Consider the following 23406-nt stretch of genomic DNA (forward strand, 5'->3'; position numbering starts at 1 on the left):
GCTCGCATTCCCGCCCACAGTGCAGGAGGCTCCCCTTTCTCCACATCCTCGCCAACGTCGGTTGTTTCCTGTGTTGCTTTTAGCTATTCTGACAGGTGGGAGGTGCTAACTCACTGTAGTTTTGATTTGTATTTCCCTGATGATAAGTGATGTTGAGCATCTTTTCATATGTCTCCTGGCCATCTGGATGTCTTTGGAAAAATGTCTATTCATTGTCTTCTGCCCATTTCTTAAATGGATTATTTGGTTTTTGAGTGTGGAGTTTGACAATTCTTTGTAGATTTTGGATACTAATCCTCTATCAGAGATGTCATTTGCAAATATCTTCTCCCATTCTGAATGCTCACTTTTAGTTTTGTTGATTGTTTCCTTTGCTCTGCAGAAGGTTTTATCCTGGAGAAGTCCCAACAGTTCATTTTTGCTTTTGTTTCCCTTGCCTCTGGCGATTTGTCTAGTAAGAAGTTGCTATGGTTAATGTCAAAGAGGTTACTGCCTGTGTTGCCTCTAAGATTTGAATAGTTTCTTGTCTCACATTTAGAACTTTCATCCATTTTCAATTTATTTTTGCGTATGGTGTAAGAATGTGGTCCAGTTTCATTCTTTTGCATGGGTCTGTCAGTTTTCCCAACACCATCTGTTGAGGAGACTGTCTTTTCTCCATCAGATATTCTTTCCTGCTATGTCGAAGATTACTTGACAATTGATAGAGTTGTGGGTTCATTTCTGTTTTTTTTTTTTTTAACAGTATGTCAGAAAGGGAATTCAGGGTAACGGTTATCCAGGCAATGGCTAGGTTGGAGAAAACCATTAATGACAACATGGAATCGGTTAGGGCAGAAGTGAAAGCCACCAGGGATAATGTTCACAATGCTCTCAATGAGTTCCAATCTCATCTAAATTCTCTAACAGCTAGGGTAACTGAGGCAGAAGATAGAATTAGTGATCTAGAGGACAAACTAATAGAGAAAAAGGATTAGGAGGTAGCCTGGAACAAACAGTTTAGAAGCCATGAAAACAGAATTAGGGAAATAAATGACACCAGGAAACGTTCCAATGTCAGAATTATTGGAATCCCTGAGGGGGAGGAGAAAGAAGAAAGACTAGAAGATATAGTTGAACAAATTCTCCATGAAAATTTCCCCAATCTGGCGAATGGAACCAGCATTCAAGTCCTGGAGGCAGAAAGGTCTCCCCCCATGATCACAGCATCTAGAAAGACCTCGAGACACCTGATTGTGAAAATGATGAATCATTTCTGGGTTTTCTATTTTGTTCCATTTATCTCTGTGTCTACTTTGTACCAGTACCATACCATGTTGATCACTATAGCTTTGTAATACAACTTAAGTCTATAATTATGATGCTTCCAGCTTTTCTTTTTCAAGAATGCTTTGGCTATTCAGGGTCTTTCATGGTTCCATACGAATTTTGTGAAAATTGCAGGTGGTATTTTGATAGGGATTGCATTAAATGTGTACACTGCTTTGAGATAATATAGACATTTTACCAATGTTTTCCAATCCATGGGCCTGGAATGTTTTTCCATTTCTTTGTGTCATCTTCAATTTCTTTCATCAGTGTTTTATCATTTTCAGAATACAGATCTTTTACCTCATTGGTTAGGTTTATTATTAGGTACATTACTGTTTTTGGAACAATTATAAATGGAATTGATCCCCTGATTTCTCTTTCTGCTGCTTCATTATTAGGGTATAGAAATGCAACAGATTTCTGTATGTTGCTTTTGTACCCTGCAATTTTATAATTTGTGTATCAGTTCTAGCAATTTTTTGGTGGAGTCTTTTGGGTTTTCTACATAGCACATCACATCATCTACAAATAGTGAAAGTATGACTTCTTCCTTTCTGATTTGGATGCCTTTTATTTCTTTGTTGTTTGATTGCTATGGTTAGGACTTACTTCCAGTATTATGTTAAATAACAGTGGTCAGAGTGACCATCTCTGTCTTCTTCCTGACTGTAGAGGAAAAGCTCTAAGTTTTGCTCCTTTTGAGGATATTTTCTGTGGGTTTTTCATATATGGGCTTTATTATGATGAGGTATGTTCCCTCTCTCCCTACTTTGTTGAGGGTTTTTAATCAAGAATGGATGCTGTACTTTGTCAGATGCTTTTTCTACATCTATTGAGTGGATCGTACGGTCCTTATCCTTTCTTTTATTAATGTGGTATATGACATTGGTTGATTTGTGAATACTGAACCACACTTGCAACCTGGAATAAATGCCACTTGATTGTGGTAAATGATTCTTTTAATGTACTGTTGGATTCAGTTTGCTAGTATTTTATTGAGAATATTTGCATCCATGTTCATCAAGGATATTGGTCTATAATTCTGTTTTTAGTGGAGTTTGTCTGGTTTTGAATTCAGGGTAATGGTGGTCTCATAGAATGAGTCTGGAAGTTTCCCTTCCATTTCTATTTTTTGGAATAGTTTGAGAAGAATAGGTATTAACTCTTCTTTAAATGTTTGGTAGAATTTCCCTGGGAAGCCATCTGGCCCTGGACTTTTGTTTGGAGATTTTGATTACTGATTCAGTTTCAGTTTCTTTGCTCATTATCAGTCTGTTTAAAAATTTCTATTTCTTCCCATTTCAGTTTTGGTAGTTTATACATTTCTAGGAATTTATCCATTTCCTTGAGGTTGTCCAATTTGTTGGCATATAATTTTTCATAATATTCTCTTGTAACTGTTTGTTTATCTGTGGTGTTGGTTGTGATTTCTCCTCTCTCATTTGTGATTTTATTTATTTATTTGGGTCATTTCTCTTTTCTTTTTTTAAGTTTGGTTAGGGATTTATCAATTGTATTAATTTTTCTTTTTCTTTTTGGAATTTTTTTATTATGTTATTTTAGTCACCATACAGTACATCATTAGTTTTTGATGTAGTGTAGTGTTCTATGATAGTTTGTGGATAACTCCATGCAATCTGTGCCCTCCTTAATACCCATCACCGGGCTCACCCATCCCCCCACCCCCTCTCCTCTAAAACCCTCAGTTTGATTCCCAGCGTCCACAGTCTCTCATGGTTTTTCTCCCCTTCTGATTACCACCCTTCATTTCCCCCTTCCTTCTAATGTCCTCCATGCTATTCCTTATGTTCCACAAGTAAGTTAAACCATATGATGATTGACTTTCTCTGCTTATTTCACTCAGCATAATCTCCTCCTGTCCCATGTCAGTGCAAATGTTGGGTATTCATCCTTTCTGATGGCTGAGTAATAGTCCATTGTATATATGAACCACATCTTCTTTATCCATTTATCTGTTGAAGGACATCTCAGCTCCTTCCAGTTTGGCTATTGTGGACATTGCTGCTATGAACATATGGCCCTTATTTTCATGTATTAATTTTTCAAAGAACCAGATCCATTATCATTGATCTCATCTATTGTTTTAGTTTCTATATCATTTATTTCTGTTCTTATTTCCCTCATTCTGCTGGTGTTAGGCTTCATTTGTTTCTCTTTTTCTAACTCCTTTAGGTATAAGGTTGTTTATTTGATATTTTTCTTGCTTGTTAAGGTAGGCCTATATTGCTATATATTTCCCCCTTATGACCACTTTTGCTGTATCTGAATGGTTTTGGACTATCATGTTTTCATTTTCATTTGTCCAGTTATTTTTTTAAATTTCTCCTTTGATGTCCTGGTTGACTCATTATTTAGTAGCATGTTGTTTAACCTGCATGTATTTGTGGTCTTTCCAAATTTTTTCTTGTGGTTGACTTAAAGTTTCATAGTGTTGTGGTCAGAAAACATGGATGGTATGATCTCAATCTTTTTGTATTTGTTGAGGCCTGATTTCTGACCTAGTATGTGATCTATTCTGGAGACGGTCCCATGTGCATGTGAAAAGAATATGTATTCTGCTGCTTTAGGATAGAATCTTTCTAATACATCTGTTAAGTCCATCTGGTCCAGCGTGTCATTCAAAGCCCTGGTTTCCTTGTTGATTTTCTGTTTAGATGATTTGGTCATTACTGTAAGTGGGTGTTCAAGTCCCCTACTATTACTGCATTATTATCAATAAGTTCCTTCATGTTTGTTATTAATTGTTTTCTATATTTGGATGCTCTCAAGTTAGGCAAATAAATATTTACAATTGTTAGATCTTCTTGTTGGGTAGTCCCCTTTATTATGATAGAGTGTCCTTCTTCATCTCTTGTTATAGTCTGGTTTAAAGTGTTGTTTTTGTGATATAAGTACTGCTAGTCTACCTTTCTTTTCATGTCTGTTAGCATGAAAAATGGTTCTCCATCCCCCCACTTTCAATCTTCAGGTGTCTTTAAGTCTAAAATGAGTCTTGTTGGCAGCATATATATGGGTTTTGCTTTTTTTTAAAAATCCATTCTGACACTCTATGTCTTTTGACTGGAGCATTTATTTAGTTCACTTATATCCAAGGTAATTATCAACAGATATGTATTTATTGCCATTTTATTACTTGTTTTATCTTTTTTTCTGGAGATTTTCTCTGATCCTTTCCTGTTTTTGTCACTTTTGGAGTCTCCTCTGATATTTCTTGCAGGGTTGGTTTAGTGGCCACTAACTCTTTCGGTTTTCATTTGTTTGGGAAACCATCTCTCCTATTCTGAATCATAGCCTTGCTGGATAGAGTATTCTTGGTTGCTGATTTTTCCCATTCAACACACTGAATACATCACACCACTCTCTTCTGGCTTGCTAAACTTTTGTGGAGAGATCGCCAGCTAACCTTAGGGGTCTTCCTTTGTAAGTTAAGGACTTCTTTTGTTTTGCTGCTTTTAGGATTTTTTTCTTTATCACTACATTTTCCAAATGTAACTACAGTATTGGGTAGTGCTTGGTATTGGGTGCTTTTGATTGGAATTCTCTGTGCCTCCTGGATCTGAATGTCTGTTTCCTTCCCCAGATTGGGGAAATTTTCAGCTATTATTTCCTCTTCTGCCCCCTTTTTTCTCTCTTCTTCTCTGGGCCTCCTATGATACAAATATTATTACGTGATGGAATCACCGAGTTCCCTAAATCTATTCTCCTATTCCATAATTCTTCTTTCTCTCTTTTGTTCAGCTCCATTATTTTTCATTATTTTGTGTTCTTTAAAATCATTTCTAGAGGGGAGAGAAAGAGACAGAGAGAGAGAGAGACATATAGATACATAGATATGGGGAGAGGCAGAGGTAGAGGGAGAGAGAGAATCTTAAGCATGCTCTACTCCCAGCAAGGAGCCCTATGCAGGGCTCAATCTCATGATCCTGAGATCATGACCTGAGCTGAAAACAAGAGTTGAATGTTTAACCACTGGAGCCATCCAGGTGCCCCATTGTTTTGTCTTCTATATCATTATTCATTCCTCTGCTTCTTCCATCCTTGTGGTCATTACATCCAGTTTTGAATCTCAGTTATTGCATTTTTCATTCCTCACTGGTTGTTTTTTAACTCTTTTATCTCTGTGGTAAGGGCCTCCCTGAAGTCTTCCATTCTTTTCTCAAGCCCAGCGAATATCCTTATGATTTTTGTTTTAAACTCTCCATCAGGCATGTTATTGATATGTATCTCACTTGGATGTCTGGCTGTGACATTTTCTTGTTCTTTTTTGGGATGAATTCCTCTGTCTTGGCATTTTGTCTAGGTCTTTGTCTTCTTCTCTGCTAGGAAGGCCTGTTATGTTTCCTGCTCTTGAGAGTAATGGCTTTATGAAGAAGAGGTCATATATTGTCCAGGGCTGGGTGTTTTAGGGAATGTCTCTGGTTTGTGCTGTATGTACTCTACTACTGTGTTTTGGCTGCTCTATCCCTCAGGTCAGTCTTCTGCAGAGTTTCTCCTTGTCTGTAGTTGGCAGTGTTTGGACCTTGACCAGAATGTGTGAGTTTTAACTAGGTGTGTTCTGGTCTGCTTGTTAAATGAGACCTGATACCACTTCCACTAAAACTGAAGCCCTGCAGAACTCTCTGGTTGGTAGACGTGGTACATGCAAGGGTTTCTGCTGGTCTTCTGGGGAAGGGACCTGCTGTACTGGTCTTTAGGCATGCTTGCAGGAGAAAAGCAATACCAGCAGAGTGCAGGGGTGGGAGTGTGGGATGTACAGTAAGCAGGTCAGGTAGCCAGTGTGTAGGCACTGGGGTATTTACTGAAGTTGGTCTACATGGAGGGGTGGGAGAGGGAAATGGTGCCAGCCAGCTCCTTTGTCCTCGGAGAGAGGAATCCGTGCTCTCAGCGAAGCACTACTAGAAGAGTGAACAGTTTACCCTCATGTGTTCTAGGTATTTTTCAGATCGGTATTTCTACACTGTCCCTGGGTTCCTTGCCTGCCTGGAGCAGCATAGTGCACTTTGGGCTCTATACCAGCCAAGCCTACTGACTTGTTAAAACTCCAATCTTTAGGGACCAGGTGTGGTGGGGATCTGAGCTGGTCTTTTGGGGGATGGTCTCGCCATACTGGGACTGATGCAGGTTTGACCCAGAAGGGCAGTCATGCCAGAGCACAGGGGCATGGAATTTGGAGTAAAGCAGATTAAACAGCCAGTGTTTGGATTAGCTGCCTTCAGCAGGTGTCTCTGGACCTATGCTGAGGTGTGGGGGAGAGAAATGATGCCTGTGGCTCTTTTGTCCCCAGAGTAGCAAAGCCACCTCTCCCAGATATGCTCCAAGAAGAGCAAACAGTCTCTCCCTGTGTGCCTTAGGCAATCATTAGATTGCACTGTCTGCTCTAGTGTTTGCCTGCCTTCTCTCCAGGAGCAGTGCCGTTGGGTCGGTAGCCCAGTCAAGCCTGTAGACCTCTAAAACAAGTCTTTGAGACCTCTGGTTGCAGAAACTCATGAAAATTGGCCCCTCTTGTTTTCCCAGCCAATGGCTTTGGGGAACTATTCTCCTTGTGCTTATCCTTGTGTGCACTCCACTTCCCTTGCTTTTCTCCACAACCAGGGCTCCTGCCCCTCCATAGCACTCACTATTCTTTTCTCCCCAAATCATGTCTCTTTACTTCCTATCTTCCTCGATGTGGCCTCTTCTCTCCCTCTACTTGTGCAGTTTGTTCTATCAGTCCTCAGGTCAATTTCTTGGGTATTCAGAATGAATTGATAGTTAATTAGCTGTGTTTGAGGGATGAGGATCCTCCTTCTATACCACTAGCTTAGGTCCCCGGTGAATCCCAGTTCTACTTCTTACTAGCAGAGCAATCCTGGGCAAGCCACTTACTTATTATATGTGTCTCAAGTGGCTCATCAGCAGAACAGGGAATAAAATACGGGTGTGAATATGTTGGTTAAATGCTATATAGTATAAGGCAACATTATTAATAACTAGTGTCTGAATCAAGCCTTGGGAATCATAATAGGTCAAAACTGGATGATCTTTAGACAGCATCTTATTCGACCCTCTTACTGATCAGATGGGAAAATTGAGGCCAGGGCTGCAGGTGGAAGGTCCAGGTTTGTATGTAATGGAGTTGTCTATGTTCACATAATTGCTTGAGGGTAGAACTTAGACTACTACCTGGTTCTGTTTACTCAAAGTCAGTGCTAGTCATGAGTGTACAATGGTACCTGGTACTTTGAGGACCACTAGGCACAAAAAATATACCAATGACTTTGAAGTCATCATATTTAACATGTAAGTGTCTTTAGAGATTAGAAATCTGGGCCTCAAATAAAGCACTATAAGTGGGAATCCCCTTATTCAGGACACAAAATATTCTGGATTAAAAACAGGGTGACCATACCCTGTTAACTTATTTTACTGGTGTTGATGCTCTACAAATCAATTACCATAGATATCAGAAACTGATAAATTACCTGATCAAGCTGATCCTTTCTGCCAACTTCTCTGTGTCTTCTTGAGTGGGAGGGACATTTTCTACGAATCCAATTCCAAACAGCAGAAAGTTTTGCAGAAAGTTCTTCAATCCCTCATTGGTTTCTAAGAAGCTTTGGAAATCTACAGATGGAACTTGGGCTCGCTGATAGATTTCAGCATTCCATAAGATTCTAGGTTGGACGACCTTTTGTTTCTGCCCTTCGTAGCTGTTTCTCACCAGCCAATCCAAATCATATTTAGTCACATGACCATCTGGCCCTTTACAGGGAAAAATAAAAGGCATTAAAATAATAGATATAGTTACTGCCAATAATTTTACAGTTAAGGAAGTCATTTTTAGCAACCAATTATTCAGTGCTATATTGTTTATGAAATGAAATTAAAATGAGTGCCTATAATATTCCTGAAACAGAAATATTTGTAAGTTGAGTAGTATGGACTAATAAGTGAATCAATGAACAAATAAATCTCACCAACTAGAAGGGACTAAATGAACTGGGGAAGTTTGACCTAATGAAATGACATCAATAAACATGAAAAAGTGATTTCATAAGTGAAATGCCAAAAAAAAGTAAAAAAAAAATCCCCCCTCTAAAATAACATTAGAAAATCTTCAGGATAAGCAAAGGATACAGCAAGGGGAGTGAAAAGCTTTGCTGGCATCTTATCTCTTCTTTCACTTTTTACTTTTCTGTCTCTGTTTTGGCTTCCTACTCCTTGACAATGAAAGTATCATAAGTAATTTGTAAAGCATAAAAAAGTATGAGGAAATTTTTAAAATTATTTTTTATTATGTTCAGTTAGCCACTGTACAGTACATCATTAATTTTTGATGTACTTTTCAATGATTCATTAATTAAGTATATCACCCAGTGCTCATCATAACACGTGCCCTCCTTAGTAAGATTCATTTTAGAGAAAGAGAGAGTGAGTACACAAGTGGGGGGAGGGGCCAAGCATGGAGCCTGATGTGGGGCTTGAACTCACCGCCATGAGATCATGACCTGAGTCAAAATCAAGAATCAGATGCTTAACCGAATGAGCCACCCAGGCACCCTAGTATGAGGAAATTTTTAAAAATCACTTATATTTACCATTCTATCACACTGATGAAACCCTTAATAATAGCTTGGCATCATTCCTTCCACTTGTTTCCATGCATTCTTTTACTGTAGAAGTTTGTATCCTGCCTTTGTCACTTAATATTTTAAGATTCATTATATCATTAAAAAATTAAATCTTCATCTAAGATCACTTGTTTTGTTTCCTAAATTCACAGACTTTTAACTATAGAGAACACACTGATGGTTACCAGTATGGAGGTGAGTGGTGGGTGGGTGAAATAGGGGATGGGTATTAAGGAGGGCACTTGTGATGAGTACCAGGTGTTGTATGCAACTTTAAATCACTAAATTCTACACCAGCATCTAAAGTTACACTATATATTAACCAACTGGAATTTAAAGCTTAAAAAAATTAAATCTTCATAAACATCAACTCTTATAATTTACAAAATATGGACTACCAAGATTTAACTAACCAGTCTGTTCTGGGGCAAGTAGCGTTATTTTTTAAAATTTCCTTATTGTTTAATAATGATCATACTTGTCTATATTTCTTTTCTTTTTAAAAAAGAATTATTTATTTATTTAAGAGAGGGAGAGAACATGCAAGTGGGGAGAGGGACAAAGGGAAAGAATCTCAAGCAGATTCTGTAGTAAGCACAGAGCCCCATGTGGGGCTAGATCTCACAACCCTGAGATCACAACCTGAGCTGAAATCAAGAGTTGGATGCTTAATGGACTGAGCTACCCAGGTGCCCCTCTTTTCTTTTTCTTTAAGATTTTTTTTAGATTATTTGTTTATTTGATAGACAGAGATCACAAGTAGGCAGAGAGGCAGGCAGAGAGAAAGGGGGGGGGGAAGCAGGCTCCCTGCTGAGCAGGGAGCCCCATGTGGGGCTCAATCCCAGGACCCTGGGATCATGACCTGAGCCAAAGGCAGAGGCTTTAACCCACTGAGCCACTCAGGTGCCCCTTTAAGGTTTTTTTTTTAAGAGAGGTAGACCCCAGCAGGGAGGGGGCAGAGGGAGAGGGAAAGAGAGTCCAAAGTAGACTCTGTATTTAGCATAGAGCCAGATACGGGGCTCAATCTCATGACCCTGAGATCATGACCTGAGCCCAAACCAAAAGCCAGACACTCAACTGACTGAGTCACCCAAGTACTCCACTTTTCTATATTTTGATAATTTTCTTAGAATAGAAACATAGAAGGTGGGATTGTTAAACCCAGAGACATAAACTTTTTTTTAACTTAAAAAAATTTTTTTAATTTATTAACATATAATGTATTATCAGTCCCAGGGGCACACGTTTGTGAATCGCCAGGTTTACACACTTCAAAGTACTCACCATAGCACATACCCTCCCCAGTGTCCATAACCCAACCACCCTCTCCCTTCCCCTCTCCCCTTGGCAACCCTCAGTTTGTTTTGTGAGATTAAGAGTCTCTTATGGTTTGTCTCCCTCCTGATCCCATCTTGTTTCATTTATTCTTTTCCTACCCGCAACCCTCCCATGTCAGAGCTATAAAATTTTAAGAGTCTTGATGCATTTAGCTAAATTATTTTTTTAGAAAGTCTATCAATTTTCATTCTCTCCAACAATGTATGTGTGCTGATCAAAACTGAGTATTCTTATTTTTTAAATATGTGTTTTCCAATTTGGTAAGTAAAACTTCTCTTATTGTAATAATTTTAATTTAGTCACTTAGTAATAAGCTAATAGCATTTGTTAGATATATTTGTTAGACATGTTTTTTATTTTTACTATTTTTTTAAGTTTTTATTTATATTCCAGTTAGTTAACATATAGTGTAATAGTAGGTTCAGCTGGAGGATTTAGTGATTCATCACTCATATATGACACCCAGTGCGCATCACAAGTGTCCTCCTTAATACCCATCACCCATTTAACCCACCTCCCTATCACTTCTACTCCAGCAATCCTGTTTGTACTCTATAGTTAAGAGTCTGTTTTATGGTTTATCTCTCTGTTTTTCCCTTCCCCTATGTTCATTTGTTTTATTTCTTAAATTCCACATATCAGTGAAATCATATTGTATTTGTCTTTTTCTGACAGACTTATTTCACTTAGCACAATACCCTCTAGTGCCATCCACATCGTTGCAAATGGCAAGATTTCATTTTTGATGGCTGCATAGTATTCCATCATATATATACATCTTTTCATTCATCTATCCATGGACATCTGGTTCTTTCCATAGTTTGGGGTGCACATGTCCCTTTGGATGACTATGTTTGTATCCTTTGGGGTAAATACCTAGTAGTGTGATTGCTGGGTCATAGGGTACTTCTATTTTTAACATGTTGAGGAACCTCCATACTGTTTTCCAGAGTAACTGCACCAGCTTGCATTCCTAACAGTGCAAGAGGGTTCCCTTTTCTCCACATCCTCACCAACACATGTTGTTTCCTGTGTTGTTGATTTTAGCTATTCTGACTGGTGTGAGGTGGTATCTCTTTGTGGTTTTGATTTGTATTTCCCTGATGATCAGTGATGTGGAGCATTTTTCATGTGTCTCTTAGCCACTGTACAGACATACGTTTTTTTAAACTTACGGATTACCAAACTATGGCCCATGTGCCAAATCTGCCTGGTGTCTTTGTGACACCTGTTTTGGAACACATGATACCCCCTTGGTTACTTATTGTCTATGTCTGCTTTCACCCTACCACTGAAGAACTGAATAGTTGAACAGTTGTGACAGGGGCTGTACAGTCAGCAAAACCTGAAAATCTTTACTATCTGGCTCTCTACAGAATATTTGCTAACTCATGCTTTAATGATCGGCTTGTTCACTACTTTTTCACATTTTTCTACTGAAAAACTAGTGGTTTTTGGAGGGGGAGATGAACCATGCGAGACTGTGGACTCTGAGAAACAAACTGAGGGTTTTGGAGGGGTGGGAGGTTGGGTGAGTCTGGTGGTGGGTATTATGGAGGGCGTGTATTGCATGGAGCACTGGGTGTGGTGCATAAACAATGAATTCTGGAACACTGAAAAGAAATTTAAAAAAATAAATAAAATTAAAAAAAAAACCCAAACTAGTGCTTTTTAAAAAAATAAACTGGCAATAATACCTTATATATTAATGGTTTTTAGTCTTTGTCATACATTTTTCAAATATTTTGCCAAATCGGTTATTTTTTAAATAAACCGTTCTATGGCGTATGTTTTTTTACTGTAGAGAAATCAGTAGTCAAATGTTTCAATTGTAAATATTTTTCCCTCCAATGATTTTTCTTTAAACTTTTATTTTGAAATAATTGTACATACACAGGAAGTTGCAAAGAAATGGATTTATTCAATAAATAAAGCCAGAAGTTGCAGGATACAAAATCAATATACAGAAATCTATTGTGTATCTATACACTAATAATGAAGTAGTGGAAAGAGAAATGAAGAAATCAACCCAATTTATAACTGAACCAAAAAGAATGAAATACCTAGGAATAAATTTAACCAAGAAGATTAAATACCTATACCCTGAAAATTATAAGACATTCATGAAAGAAATTGAAGACAACACAAAAAAAATGGAAAGAAATCTAATACTCATGGATTAGAAGAATTAATATTGTTAAAATGTTCATACTATCCAAACCAATCTATAAATTCAATGCAAACTCTACCAAAATACCAACAGCATTTTTCACAGAACTAGAACAAATAATCCTAAAATCTATACGAAACCTCCAAAGACTCTGAATAGCCATAGCAATCCAGAGAAAGAAGAGGAAACCTGGAGGCATCATCATTCCAGATTTCAAGATATACTACAGTGTTGTAATAATGAAAATGATGTGTTATTGGTAAAAAACAGATACACAGATCAATGGAAGAGAATAGAGAACCCAGATGTGGATCCTCAACTCTACAGTCAACTAATCTTTGACAAATCAGGAAGGACTGTCCAGTGGGAAAGAGTCTCTTCAACAAATGCTGTTGGGAAAACTGGACACATGCAAAAGAATGAAACTGGACCATTTTCTTACATGCTACACAAATAAACTCACAATGGATTAAAGGCCTAAATGTGAGACCTTCAATCATAAAAATCCTAGAAGAGAAACATAAAAATCCTAGCAAGTTCTTTCTAGATATGTCTCCTGAGGTGAGGGAAACAAAAACAAACATAAACTATTAGAAGTACATCAAAATAAAACACTTCTGCACAGCAAAGGAAAACATCAATAAAGCAAAAAGGCAATCCAGTAAATAGGAGAAGATATTTGCAAATGATATATCCAGTAAAGGGCTAATATTAAAAATATATTAACAACTTGCACAACTCAACATGGAAAAAACCAAATAAGCTGATTAAAAACAGGCAGAGAACCCAAATAAACGTTTTTCCAAAGAAGACATTGAGATGGCCAACAGACACATGAAAAGATGCTCATCATCCGTCATTATTAGGGAAATGCATATCAAAACCACAATGAGAGATCACCTTCCATGTGAGAATGGCTAGTATCAGAAAGACAAGAAATAACAAGTTGCTGAGGGTGTGGAGAAAAGGGATCACTTATGTACTGTGGGTGGGAATATTAATTTGTGCAGCCAAAACAGTATGAAGGTTCCTAAAAAAACAAAAATAGAAATAATATAAGATCCCAAAATTCCACTATTGGGTATTTACCTAAAGGAAATACTCATTTGAAAAGATACATGCACCCCTATGTTTACTGCAGCTTTGCAACAGCCAAGATATGGAAGCAACCCAAGTGACCCAGAGATAGATAAAGAAGATACGGTATGTATACACAATGGAATATTATGCATCCATTAAAAAAAGAATGAGATATTGCCATGTGCTACAATATGGATAGGCCTAGAAGGTAACTGTTAAGTGAAATGAGTCAGACAGAAAAACAAATACCATGTGATTTCACTTATATGTGGAATCCAAAACCAAAAACCAAAAAACCAAAAAACCCACAAATGAACAAACAAAAAACCCAGAATCTAAAATAAGAAAGCAAACTGGTGGCTTCTGTGGTGGGGGAGGAGGGACATAACAGGTGAAGGGGATAAGAGGTACAAGTTTCCAGTTATAAAATTAAGTCACAGAGATAAAAGGTGTCGAATAGGGAATACATAGTTATTAATATTGTAATAACACTGTATGGTCATAGATGGTGACTACACTTACCATTGTGAGCACTGAGTAATGTATAGAATTGCCAAATCAATGTTATACACCTAAAACTAATAAATATTGTACGTTAATTATACCTCAATAAAGAAACCAGAATCCCCTATTCTGGAACGGGGCAAACCAGTTTTTGCAAAATGACTGTTCTTTAGAAGAGTAATCCAACCAAGACCAAGTCCCTTGTCTACTCACAAGTGAAAAAGAGTGTGGTCTCATCCAGACGAATGGTCTTTGGCTTGATGCATAAATCCACACTGGCAGTATCCAGGCTGCGCTGGTGAGTCTTAGAGTTGTAGCAAGATGCTGAGCGGCAGTGGTCTCGAAGCCAGACATAATCAAAGCGCATCACGGTGTTAGCATATTGCAGTTCTAGGGAAAAGCATTCTTTCATATTATTTATGAAATTATTTTACATGATTAATTTTATAGAAGTAAATAAATATTTATTTAGGAAAACTTAAAGACAATCATTAATCAGAAAATTTCCTTCAAAAACTCTTCTACCAAGGAAGAAGAGCACTAACCTCACCAAATACAAAACATACTGTAGAATTTCTATGATGCTGGGATAGGAATAGCAGATAAAACCACAAAAGAATATAAAACGTCCAAAAATACACCTAAACGTGTATAGAAATTTGGTTTCTAATAAACTGACAGCTATAATCACTAGAGAAAATATGAATTCTAAAATAAATGGTATTGGGACAACTAGACAACCATTTGAAAAAAAGATAAAATTGGGTTCATACCTCATATTGTCACCAGGTATCCAAGACAAACTCAAAACAGAACAGAGTTCTAAATTTGGAAAATGAAACCACTGAAGTATTTTATTTTATTTTTTTGAAGTATTTTATTTTTTAAAATACATTGACAATTCTATTTTAAAAATTTTTTTAAAAAATTTTTTTACTATGTTCAGTTAGCTACTGTAATAGCACATCATTTGTTTTTTTTAACATCTTAATTTTATTTTTTCAGTGTTCCAAGATTCATTGTTTATGCACCACACCCCATGCTTCATGCAATCCGTGCCCTCCTAAATACCCACTACCAGGCTCACCCACCCCTGCACCAACGCCCTCCAAAGCCCTCAGTTTGTGTCTCAGAGTCCACAGTCTCTCATGCTTCGTCTCCCCCTCCGATTTCCCCCAACACCCCTCTCCTCTCATTCTCCCCATCTCCTCCATGCTATTCCTTATGCTCCACAAGTAAGTGAAACCATATAATTGACTTTCTCTGCTTGACTTATTTCAGTCAGCACAATCTCCTCCCCAACTTTTGTACATCATTAGTTTTTGATGCTGTGTTCAACAATTCAACCACATGGCTGGAGGTAGAGGGTGCTAAGCTAAGTGAAATAAGTCAGTCAGAGAAAGACAAATACCATGTGATTTCACTCATATGTAGACTTTATGAAACAAAACAGATGAACATAGGGAAAGGGAGAAAAGAGAGGGGGCAACACATAAAAGACTCTTAATGCTAGAGAACAAACTGAGGGTTGATGGAGGGAGGTGGTTGGGGATGGGATAGATGGGTGATGGATATTAAGGAGGGATCTTGTGATGAGCACTGGGTGTTCTATGTAAGTGATGAATCATTAAATTCTACTCTTGAAACTAACATTAGACTGTATGTTAACGAAAATTTAAATAAAAACTTGAAATATTAAAATAAATAAAATATAAAAAATAAAACGATTACACATTGGGGTATCTGGGTGGCTCAGGTCATGATCCTCCTTGCTCAGCGGGAAGCCTGCTTCTCCCTCTGCCTGCCACTCCCTCTGCTGTGCTCCCTCTTTTGCTTGCTCTCTCTCTCTCTCTGATAAATAAATAAATAAATAATCTTTAAAAAAAATTCTAGTCAGTTAACATATAATCTAACATTGGTTTCAGGAGTAGAATTTAGTGCTTCATCACCTGCATAAAACACCCAGTGCTCATCACAAGTGCCCTCCCTAGTACCCATTGCCCATTTAGCCCCCCACCCACGTCCCTCTGTCAACCCTGTTTGTTCTCTATAGTTGAGTCTCTTAGGCATTGTGCTCCTCTCTTTTTTTTCCCTTTCCCCTATGCTCATCTGTTTTGTTTCTTAAACTCAACAGATGCGTGAAATCATATGGTATTTGTTTGTCCTTCTCTGACAGACTTCCTTCACTTAGCATAATCCAATCTAGCTCCATCCACATGGTTGCAAATGGCAAGATTTCATTCTTTTCAATGGCTGAGTACTATTCCAGTGTGTGTGTGTGTGTGTGTGTGTGTGTGTACCACATCTTTATCCACTCATCTGCTGAAGGGCATCTGGGCTCTTTCCATAGTTTGGCTATTGTGGACATCACTGCTATCAAGACTGGGGTGCACATGCCCCTTCGCATCACGACATTTGTATCTTTAGGGTAAATACCCAGTAGTGCGATTGCTGGGTCATAGGGTAGCTCTATTTTCAACTTTCTGAGGAACCTCCATGCTGTTTTCCAGAATGTCTTCACCAGCTTGCATCCCCACCAACAGTGCAGGAGGGTGCCCCTTTCTCTGCAACCGCACCAACATCTGTCATTTCCTGACTTGTTAATTTTAGCCATTCTCACTGGGGTAAAGTGGTAGCTCATTGTGGTTTTGATCTGTATATTCCTGATGCCGAATGATGTGGAGCACTTTTTTGTGTATCTGGATGTCTTCTTTGCAGAAATGTCTATTCTGCCCCTTTCTTAACTGGATCAATTGGTTTTTGAGTGTTGAGCTGTATTAGTTCTTTATAGATTTTGGATACTAACCAAAATCTATAAAGAGATTTTTAAAATCAGAACCATGATTCAGATTGTATTTTGGAAAGAGTGTTCTAGATTTTGGACCACCAGCAGGGCAAGACAACGCTACAGTATACTGGTAGGATAGTTGTCTCCTTGCTCCTCTAAAGCTCATGCTGTCCTATAACTCTACCCTTCTTCATTTCTCTAAACAAATATCTGGTGTGCCACTCTATTTTTAAATAAATAAATAAAGATCAATTTACTGTCATCCCTACCTGTCAGCATACTTAGCAATGTCAGCAACATTAATCACAATACCTTTATAATTTTCATTTCAAACATCCTATACTACTCCTTGTTACCTTTTCAGTTCAATTATTTGTGCACTCCTCACTCCAATAATCCTTCACCCCCACAAAGAGCTCTAATCCCATCATCTTGTCTTCTTTAATGTCTTCATTTTCCTCCTTATGGGGCCCAGCTTGTATGGCCCATCATTTTAATCCATTCCTTGAAAACACCCTCTCGCCCCCCCGCCATACTTCCCTGAAAAAGCCCGTAACCCTAACCCTAATAAACCCTAGTCCCCACTTCATCTGTGCCTGCAGCAAGCAGCTAAGCAGCTGAATATTGCTAGAGAAAATCTTTTAAACTGCAATGGCCATTCTCATTTTAAAATCATCACCAAAGTCTCAAATGAGTACTCACCACTGCCAAACATTCTGCATAATTGCCTGGTAAAATCACTCACTCACTTTCCAAGAAGACTATTTCACACTGTCTCCTATCTCCTCAAACTGCTAGCACAGCTTCTCCCTTCCCATTTTCAACTGGTGACCTTTCTTGCTCCTTCAAAGAGAATATGGAAGCAATTAGAGGAGAATCTCCAGGGGCTCCTGGGGGGCTCGGTCGGTGAAGCATCTGTCTTCAGCTCAGGTCACGATCTCAGGATCCTGGGATTGAGCCCAGTGTTGGGCTTTCTGCTCAGCAGGGAGTCTGCTTCTCCCTCTGTCCCTCCCCCTGCTCATGCTCTCCTTTTCTCTCTCAGATAAATAAATAAAATCTCAAAAAAAAAAAAAAAAAAAGAATCTCCACATCCACCCACTTACTTGCATCGGTGTCCAGATATTCTACCTTCCTTCCTGTTACTATGGTTGAAATAGCGGTGCACTTAACCAACGCCAACACTTCCATTTATGAGCTAGATCCTATCTCTCCTCTCCCACACAGGTACTATACTTCTGAAATTGCTCCATCTTCTTTTGGCTTATCAAAATTTCCCTCCCCGCTGGATCATCTGCATCAGCAAACATGTAATTTACCCCCATCTTAAAACAATATTCTCCTTCACTGTATCTCTTCCATTACCACCCAACTTCATTTATATTCCCTTTCACAGTGAAACTTATGGCTTTGTTTCCACTACCTTCTCCAATTTCCTCTTAATAAACTTGTTATAAGTTTCAGAATGGTTTTAGATTTATCGAAAAGTCGCAAATACAAAGAGTTCCCACATGACCCTCAATCAGTTTCCCCTATTATTATTTTATATTAGTATGGGAAAGTTGTCCCAACTAATGAATAAATATCAACACATACTTTATTAACAAAATTTCATGCTTTATTTGAATTTTATTAGTTTTTCCCTAATGTCCTTTTTCTATTCCAGAATCCCATCTAGGACTCACATTACATTTAGTCTTCATGTCTCCTTAGGCTTCTCTGAGCTGTCACTTTCCTTGTTTTTGATGACCTTGATAGTTTTAAGAGGTACTGGTCAGGCATTTTGTAGGAGTGTTACTCAATTTGGGTTTGCATGTTGATTTTCTCAGGGTTAAAGTGGGATTATAGTATAACCTATTGGGTAGATTTTTGGGAGAATGGCTACAGAAGTAAAGTGCCCTTCTTAGCACATCATATCAATGGCACATGCTATTAATAAGGCTTATTACTGATGATATTAACCTTTCTAGCCAAGGTAGAGTTTTCCAGGTGTTACTGCTTCTAGGCTTTTGAAGTGGACAGAGCTAGGAAATATACTAATCCATGTGAAAAAACGGATCTACAATTATTTCTGTATGTATCCATCTGTATCTATATTAAGCTAAACATGAGTTCATATTGACGTCTCCAACTCTATTCCAGAAGAACGTGATGCATTCTAGCCTTCCTCCATGCTTATCTGTAACCACAATCTCTGACGGTAAAGAAACCTGGCTCCCACTACCTGCTGTACACAGCAGTTTTAGAATTCTAAATCTGTGTTCGTGTAAGAAACAACTTTAAAAACTAGAGTATAGTATTTATGTAGGTTCCTTTTGTCTTCAGTCTTATGGTTTCCAGCACTTTCCCCTCCATTCCCTTCAGCTGGACTCATGTATCACAGGCTGCAGTCCATCCTCAGATCTGACCTCCCGGTTGATTTTTAAAAATCTGTATATATTTAAATCTATATAAAGTTCTATAGTTTTCCCCCCAAATGCAGTTATTAGTCACTACATTGCCCCACATCGGGCTCTCTGCTCTGTGGGGAGCCTGCTTCCTCCTCTCTCTCTGCCTGCCTCTCTGCCTAGTTGTGATTTCTCTCTGTCAAATAAATAAAATAAAAAAAAAGATTCGTTTCCATTGTGTGAGTTAATAGTTCATTCCTTTTTATCGATGAAGAGTGTTCCATTGTATAGTTATACTAGTTTATTAATTAACCTTTTGAAGGATACCTTGGCAGTTTCCCATTTTTGACAAGTATAAAAAAAGCTGTTATTCATGTGTGGGTTTTTGCTATGGACATAAGTTTATAAATCAGTTAGGTAAATACTTAGCACAGTTGTACTATTTTTGCATTATCACCAGCAACACAAAGGAATTTCTGATGTTCTGCATCCTTGCAGGAATTCAGTATTGTCAGTTCTGGGGAGGATTTTAGTAATTCCAATAGGTGTGTATGATATCTCATTTTGGCTTTAATTTTGCATTTCCCTAAGGAAAATGATGTTGAGCATCTTTTCATATGCTTATTTGCCATACTTCTATCATTTTTAATGAAGTGTCTGTTCGGATCTCTCCACTCTTAAAAACTGTGTAGTTTTCTTATTTTTAGAGAGAGGGAGGGAGGAAGGAGAAAGAGAAAAATAGAGGGAGAGAAAGAGAAAGGATGGGGGGAGGGACAGAGAGAGAGGGAAAGAACCCCAAACAGGTTTCATGCTGAGCATGGAGCCCAACATGGGGCTCAATCTCATGACCCTGAGATCACAACCAAAGCCGAAATCAAGAGCCAGACTTTCAATCCACTAAGCCACCCAGGAGCCCCTTGTTTTCTTAAATTTTAAGAAACTTTAATATTCTTTATATATTCTGCATACAAGTCTTTACTCAGATATGTAGTTTTGCAAACATTTTCTCCAAGTCTGTGGCTTTTCTTTTCATTCTCTTAACAGCACCTGTCACAAAGAAAATGTTTTGAATTTTGATAGTTCAATTTATCCTTTTTTCCTTTATGGATTATGCTTTTAAAGTTGTAGCTAATAATTTTTTGCTTAATCAAAGGTAACAAGCACTTTGTCCTGTTTTCTTACACAACTTATCGAGTTTTGCATTTTCATAGGAATATAATCAACTCTGAGTTAATAATTACACAGAGTACGAGGTGTCAATGTTTTCTTTCTATTTTTTTTGCATATAGATAGCCAATTGTTCCGTATCACTTTTTGAAAACAAAATCTTCAGAAGAATTTACTTTGAATTTTTTTGAAGATTGATTTATTTGACACAGAAAGAGAGACTGTGAGAGAGGGAACACAAGTAGGGGGAGTGGGAGAGGGAGAAGCAGGCTTCCCGCTGAGCAGGGTTGATCCCGGGTTCCTGGGATCATGACCTGAGCCAAAGGCAGATGCGTTTAACAACAGCCACCCAGGAGCCCCTTGACTTGGCATTTTTGCCAAAAATCAGTTGACTGTATTTGTAAAAGTCTATTTTTGGCCTCTCAATTTTGTTCCACTGCTCTATGTGTCTATCCGTTTGCCAGCAGCACACTGTTTTGATTACTGTAACTTTACAGTAAGTCCTAAAATCAGGTAGTTTGAGACCTCTGACTTTTTTCAGAATTGTATTGGCTAGTCAAGAACCTCTCCTTTTTCATATAAACTTTATTTTATTTTTACTTTTTTAGAAGATTTTATTTATTTAGGAGAGAGAGAGAGTGAGAGCATGCATGACTGGGGGTGGTGCGGAGGGAGAGGGAGAAGCAAGCTCCCCGCTGAGCGGGGATCTCAATGTGGGGCTCAATTCTAGGATGGAGACCGTGACCTGAGCCAAAGGCAGACACTCAACCAATGCCAACAACTTACACTTTAGAATCAGTTTGTTGATACCTACAAAAAAGCTTCCTGGGATTTTGAGTGGGATTGCACTGAATCTACAGATCATATTGAGAATTCACATTTTAACAATACTGAGTCTTCTAATCCATAATCATGAAATGTCTTTCCAATTATTTAGTTCTTTCATTTCTTCCATCAGTGTTTTACAGTTTTCTATATACAGATTCTAAAATATTTAACTACTTAAGCTAAGTACTTATTTTTTGGTGTTACTGCTTTCTTTTTTTTTTTTTTAAAGATTCTATTCACTCATTTGATAGAGAGAGAGATCACAAGTAGGCAGAGAGGCAGGCAGAGAGAGAGGAAGGGAAGCAGGCTCCCTGCGGAGCAGAGAGCCCGATGCGGGGCTCGATCCCAGGACCCTGAGATCATGACCTGAGCCGAAGGCAGCGGCTTAATCCACTGAGCCACCCAGGCGCCCCTGGTGTTACTGCTTTCTTAATTTCAAATTCCCATTGTTTGTTGTTACTATATAGGAAAGCAAATGACTTTTGTTTGTTAACCTTGTAAAATGCAACTTTCATGAGTTTTTGTAGATCTTTGGGGAGATCTATATAGATAATCTTACCATTTATGAAAAAGTTATATTTCTTTCTTTCTAATCTGCATGTCTTTATTTTTCTTGCTTTACTTCCCTAGTTAGGATTTCCAAAACAATGTTGAACACAAGTGGTGAGAAAGGGAGATCCTTGTTTTATTCCTGATCTTAGGGAGAAAGCATCTGGTCTCCTGACATTAAGTATGATGCTTATTGTAAAATTTTCATATATGTCCTTTATTAGGTTAAGAAAGTCCCCTTCTATTCCCATTTTTTTTAACTTTTGTAATAAATGGGTACTGAATTTTGCTAAATTGTTTTTCTGAACCTAATGAGATGATCATATGGCATTTCTTAGTCTATTCATATGGTGGACCACACTGATTTTTTTTTTTGATGTTGAAAAAGCCTTGTATTCTTGGGATTAACCCTATTGGGTCTGGATGTATTATCCTTTTTAAATATTGTTGGATTCCATTTCTTAATACTCTGGCAGGGATTTTTGTGTTTATGTTCACGAAATACTGCTCTATAGTTTTCCTTTCTTTTATTGTTTTTGTCTAAATTTGGCATTAGGTAATGATGATATCAAAAATTAAGTTCGGAAGTGTCCCTCATTATTTGATTTTATGGAACAGAATGTATAGAATTGATGATATTTCTTTCTTAAATGTTTGGTAGAATTCATGAGCGAAACCATCTTGGCCAGGTGTTTTCTTTTTTTTTTTTTTAATTTTTTTACTACTATTTCTTGAATAGATTTGGGACTATTCACATTATTTACTTTTTCTTGAGTAAGTCTTGGTAGTTTGTGTCTGTCTTATTCTGCTCAGCCCGCCATTACAAAACGCCATAGACAGGGTGGCTTAAACAATGGAAATCTATTTTCTCACAGTTCTGGGGGCTAGAAGTCCAAGAGCACGGCAGCAACCAATTCAGTTCCTGCTGAGAGTTTTTTTCTTCATTTGTAGATGGCCACTTTCTTACCAGGTCCTCATGAGAGAAAAAGGGTTGGGGTTGGGAGCTATCACTGGAAATTATCACTACTCTTCCTCTTTTATAAGGACACCAGTTCATTTGGGCCAGGGCTCTATCCCTATGACCTCATTTAATCACCTCCTTACAGACCCTATCTGCATTACAGTAATATGAGGGGGGGGGGTTAGGGCTTCAGTATGAATTTGGGGGGAACAATTCAGTCTACAGTAGCATATTTGTAGGAATTAGTCCATTTCATCTAAATTATCAAATTTATGGGCATAAAGTTGTTTCTGGTATTCCTCTTATTGTCCTTTTAGTATCTGTAGAATCAGTGGTAAAAATTCTTGACACTGGTAATTTGTCTCTTTTCCCTTCTTTCCTTGGTTAGTCTGGTTGGAGGCTTATCAATTTTATTGATATTTTTAAATAAACAGCTTTGAGTTTATTGATATTCTTGTTTTTTTCTTCCCCATTTTTAATATCATGGATTTCTGCTCTAATATTTACTATTTCCTTCTTTACGCTTGCTCTTCTTTATCTAATTTCCTAATGGAGAAGTATAGGTTATTGACTTTAGACCTTTATTCTTTTCTAATAAATACATTTATTGCTACATATTTCCCTCCAACTGCTGCTTTAGCTGCTTACCATAAATTTTGATAAGCCATATATTCATTTTCATTTAGTTCAAAATA

General features: G+C 37.8%; 1 protein-coding gene across 4 annotated transcripts in view; it reads right to left on the reverse strand.

Annotated features, from left to right (window-relative positions):
* TMLHE (trimethyllysine hydroxylase, epsilon) overlaps positions 1–23406 on the reverse strand; it is a 90033-nt gene that overhangs the window by 46197 nt on the left and 20430 nt on the right. For all 4 annotated transcript variants that reach the window (XM_045995189.1, XM_045995191.1, XM_045995188.1 and 1 more), the window contains 2 exons: positions 14248–14424; positions 7794–8073 (listed from right to left, as the gene is read on the reverse strand). In XM_045995189.1, the coding sequence (XP_045851145.1) occupies positions 7794–8073; positions 14248–14424 (457 nt within the window). The remainder of the gene's footprint in view (positions 1–7793; positions 8074–14247; positions 14425–23406) is intronic.

The sequence above is a fragment of the Meles meles genome, chromosome X (genome assembly GCF_922984935.1).
Source record: "Meles meles chromosome X, mMelMel3.1 paternal haplotype, whole genome shotgun sequence".
NCBI classification, from domain to species: Eukaryota; Metazoa; Chordata; class Mammalia; order Carnivora; family Mustelidae; genus Meles; species Meles meles.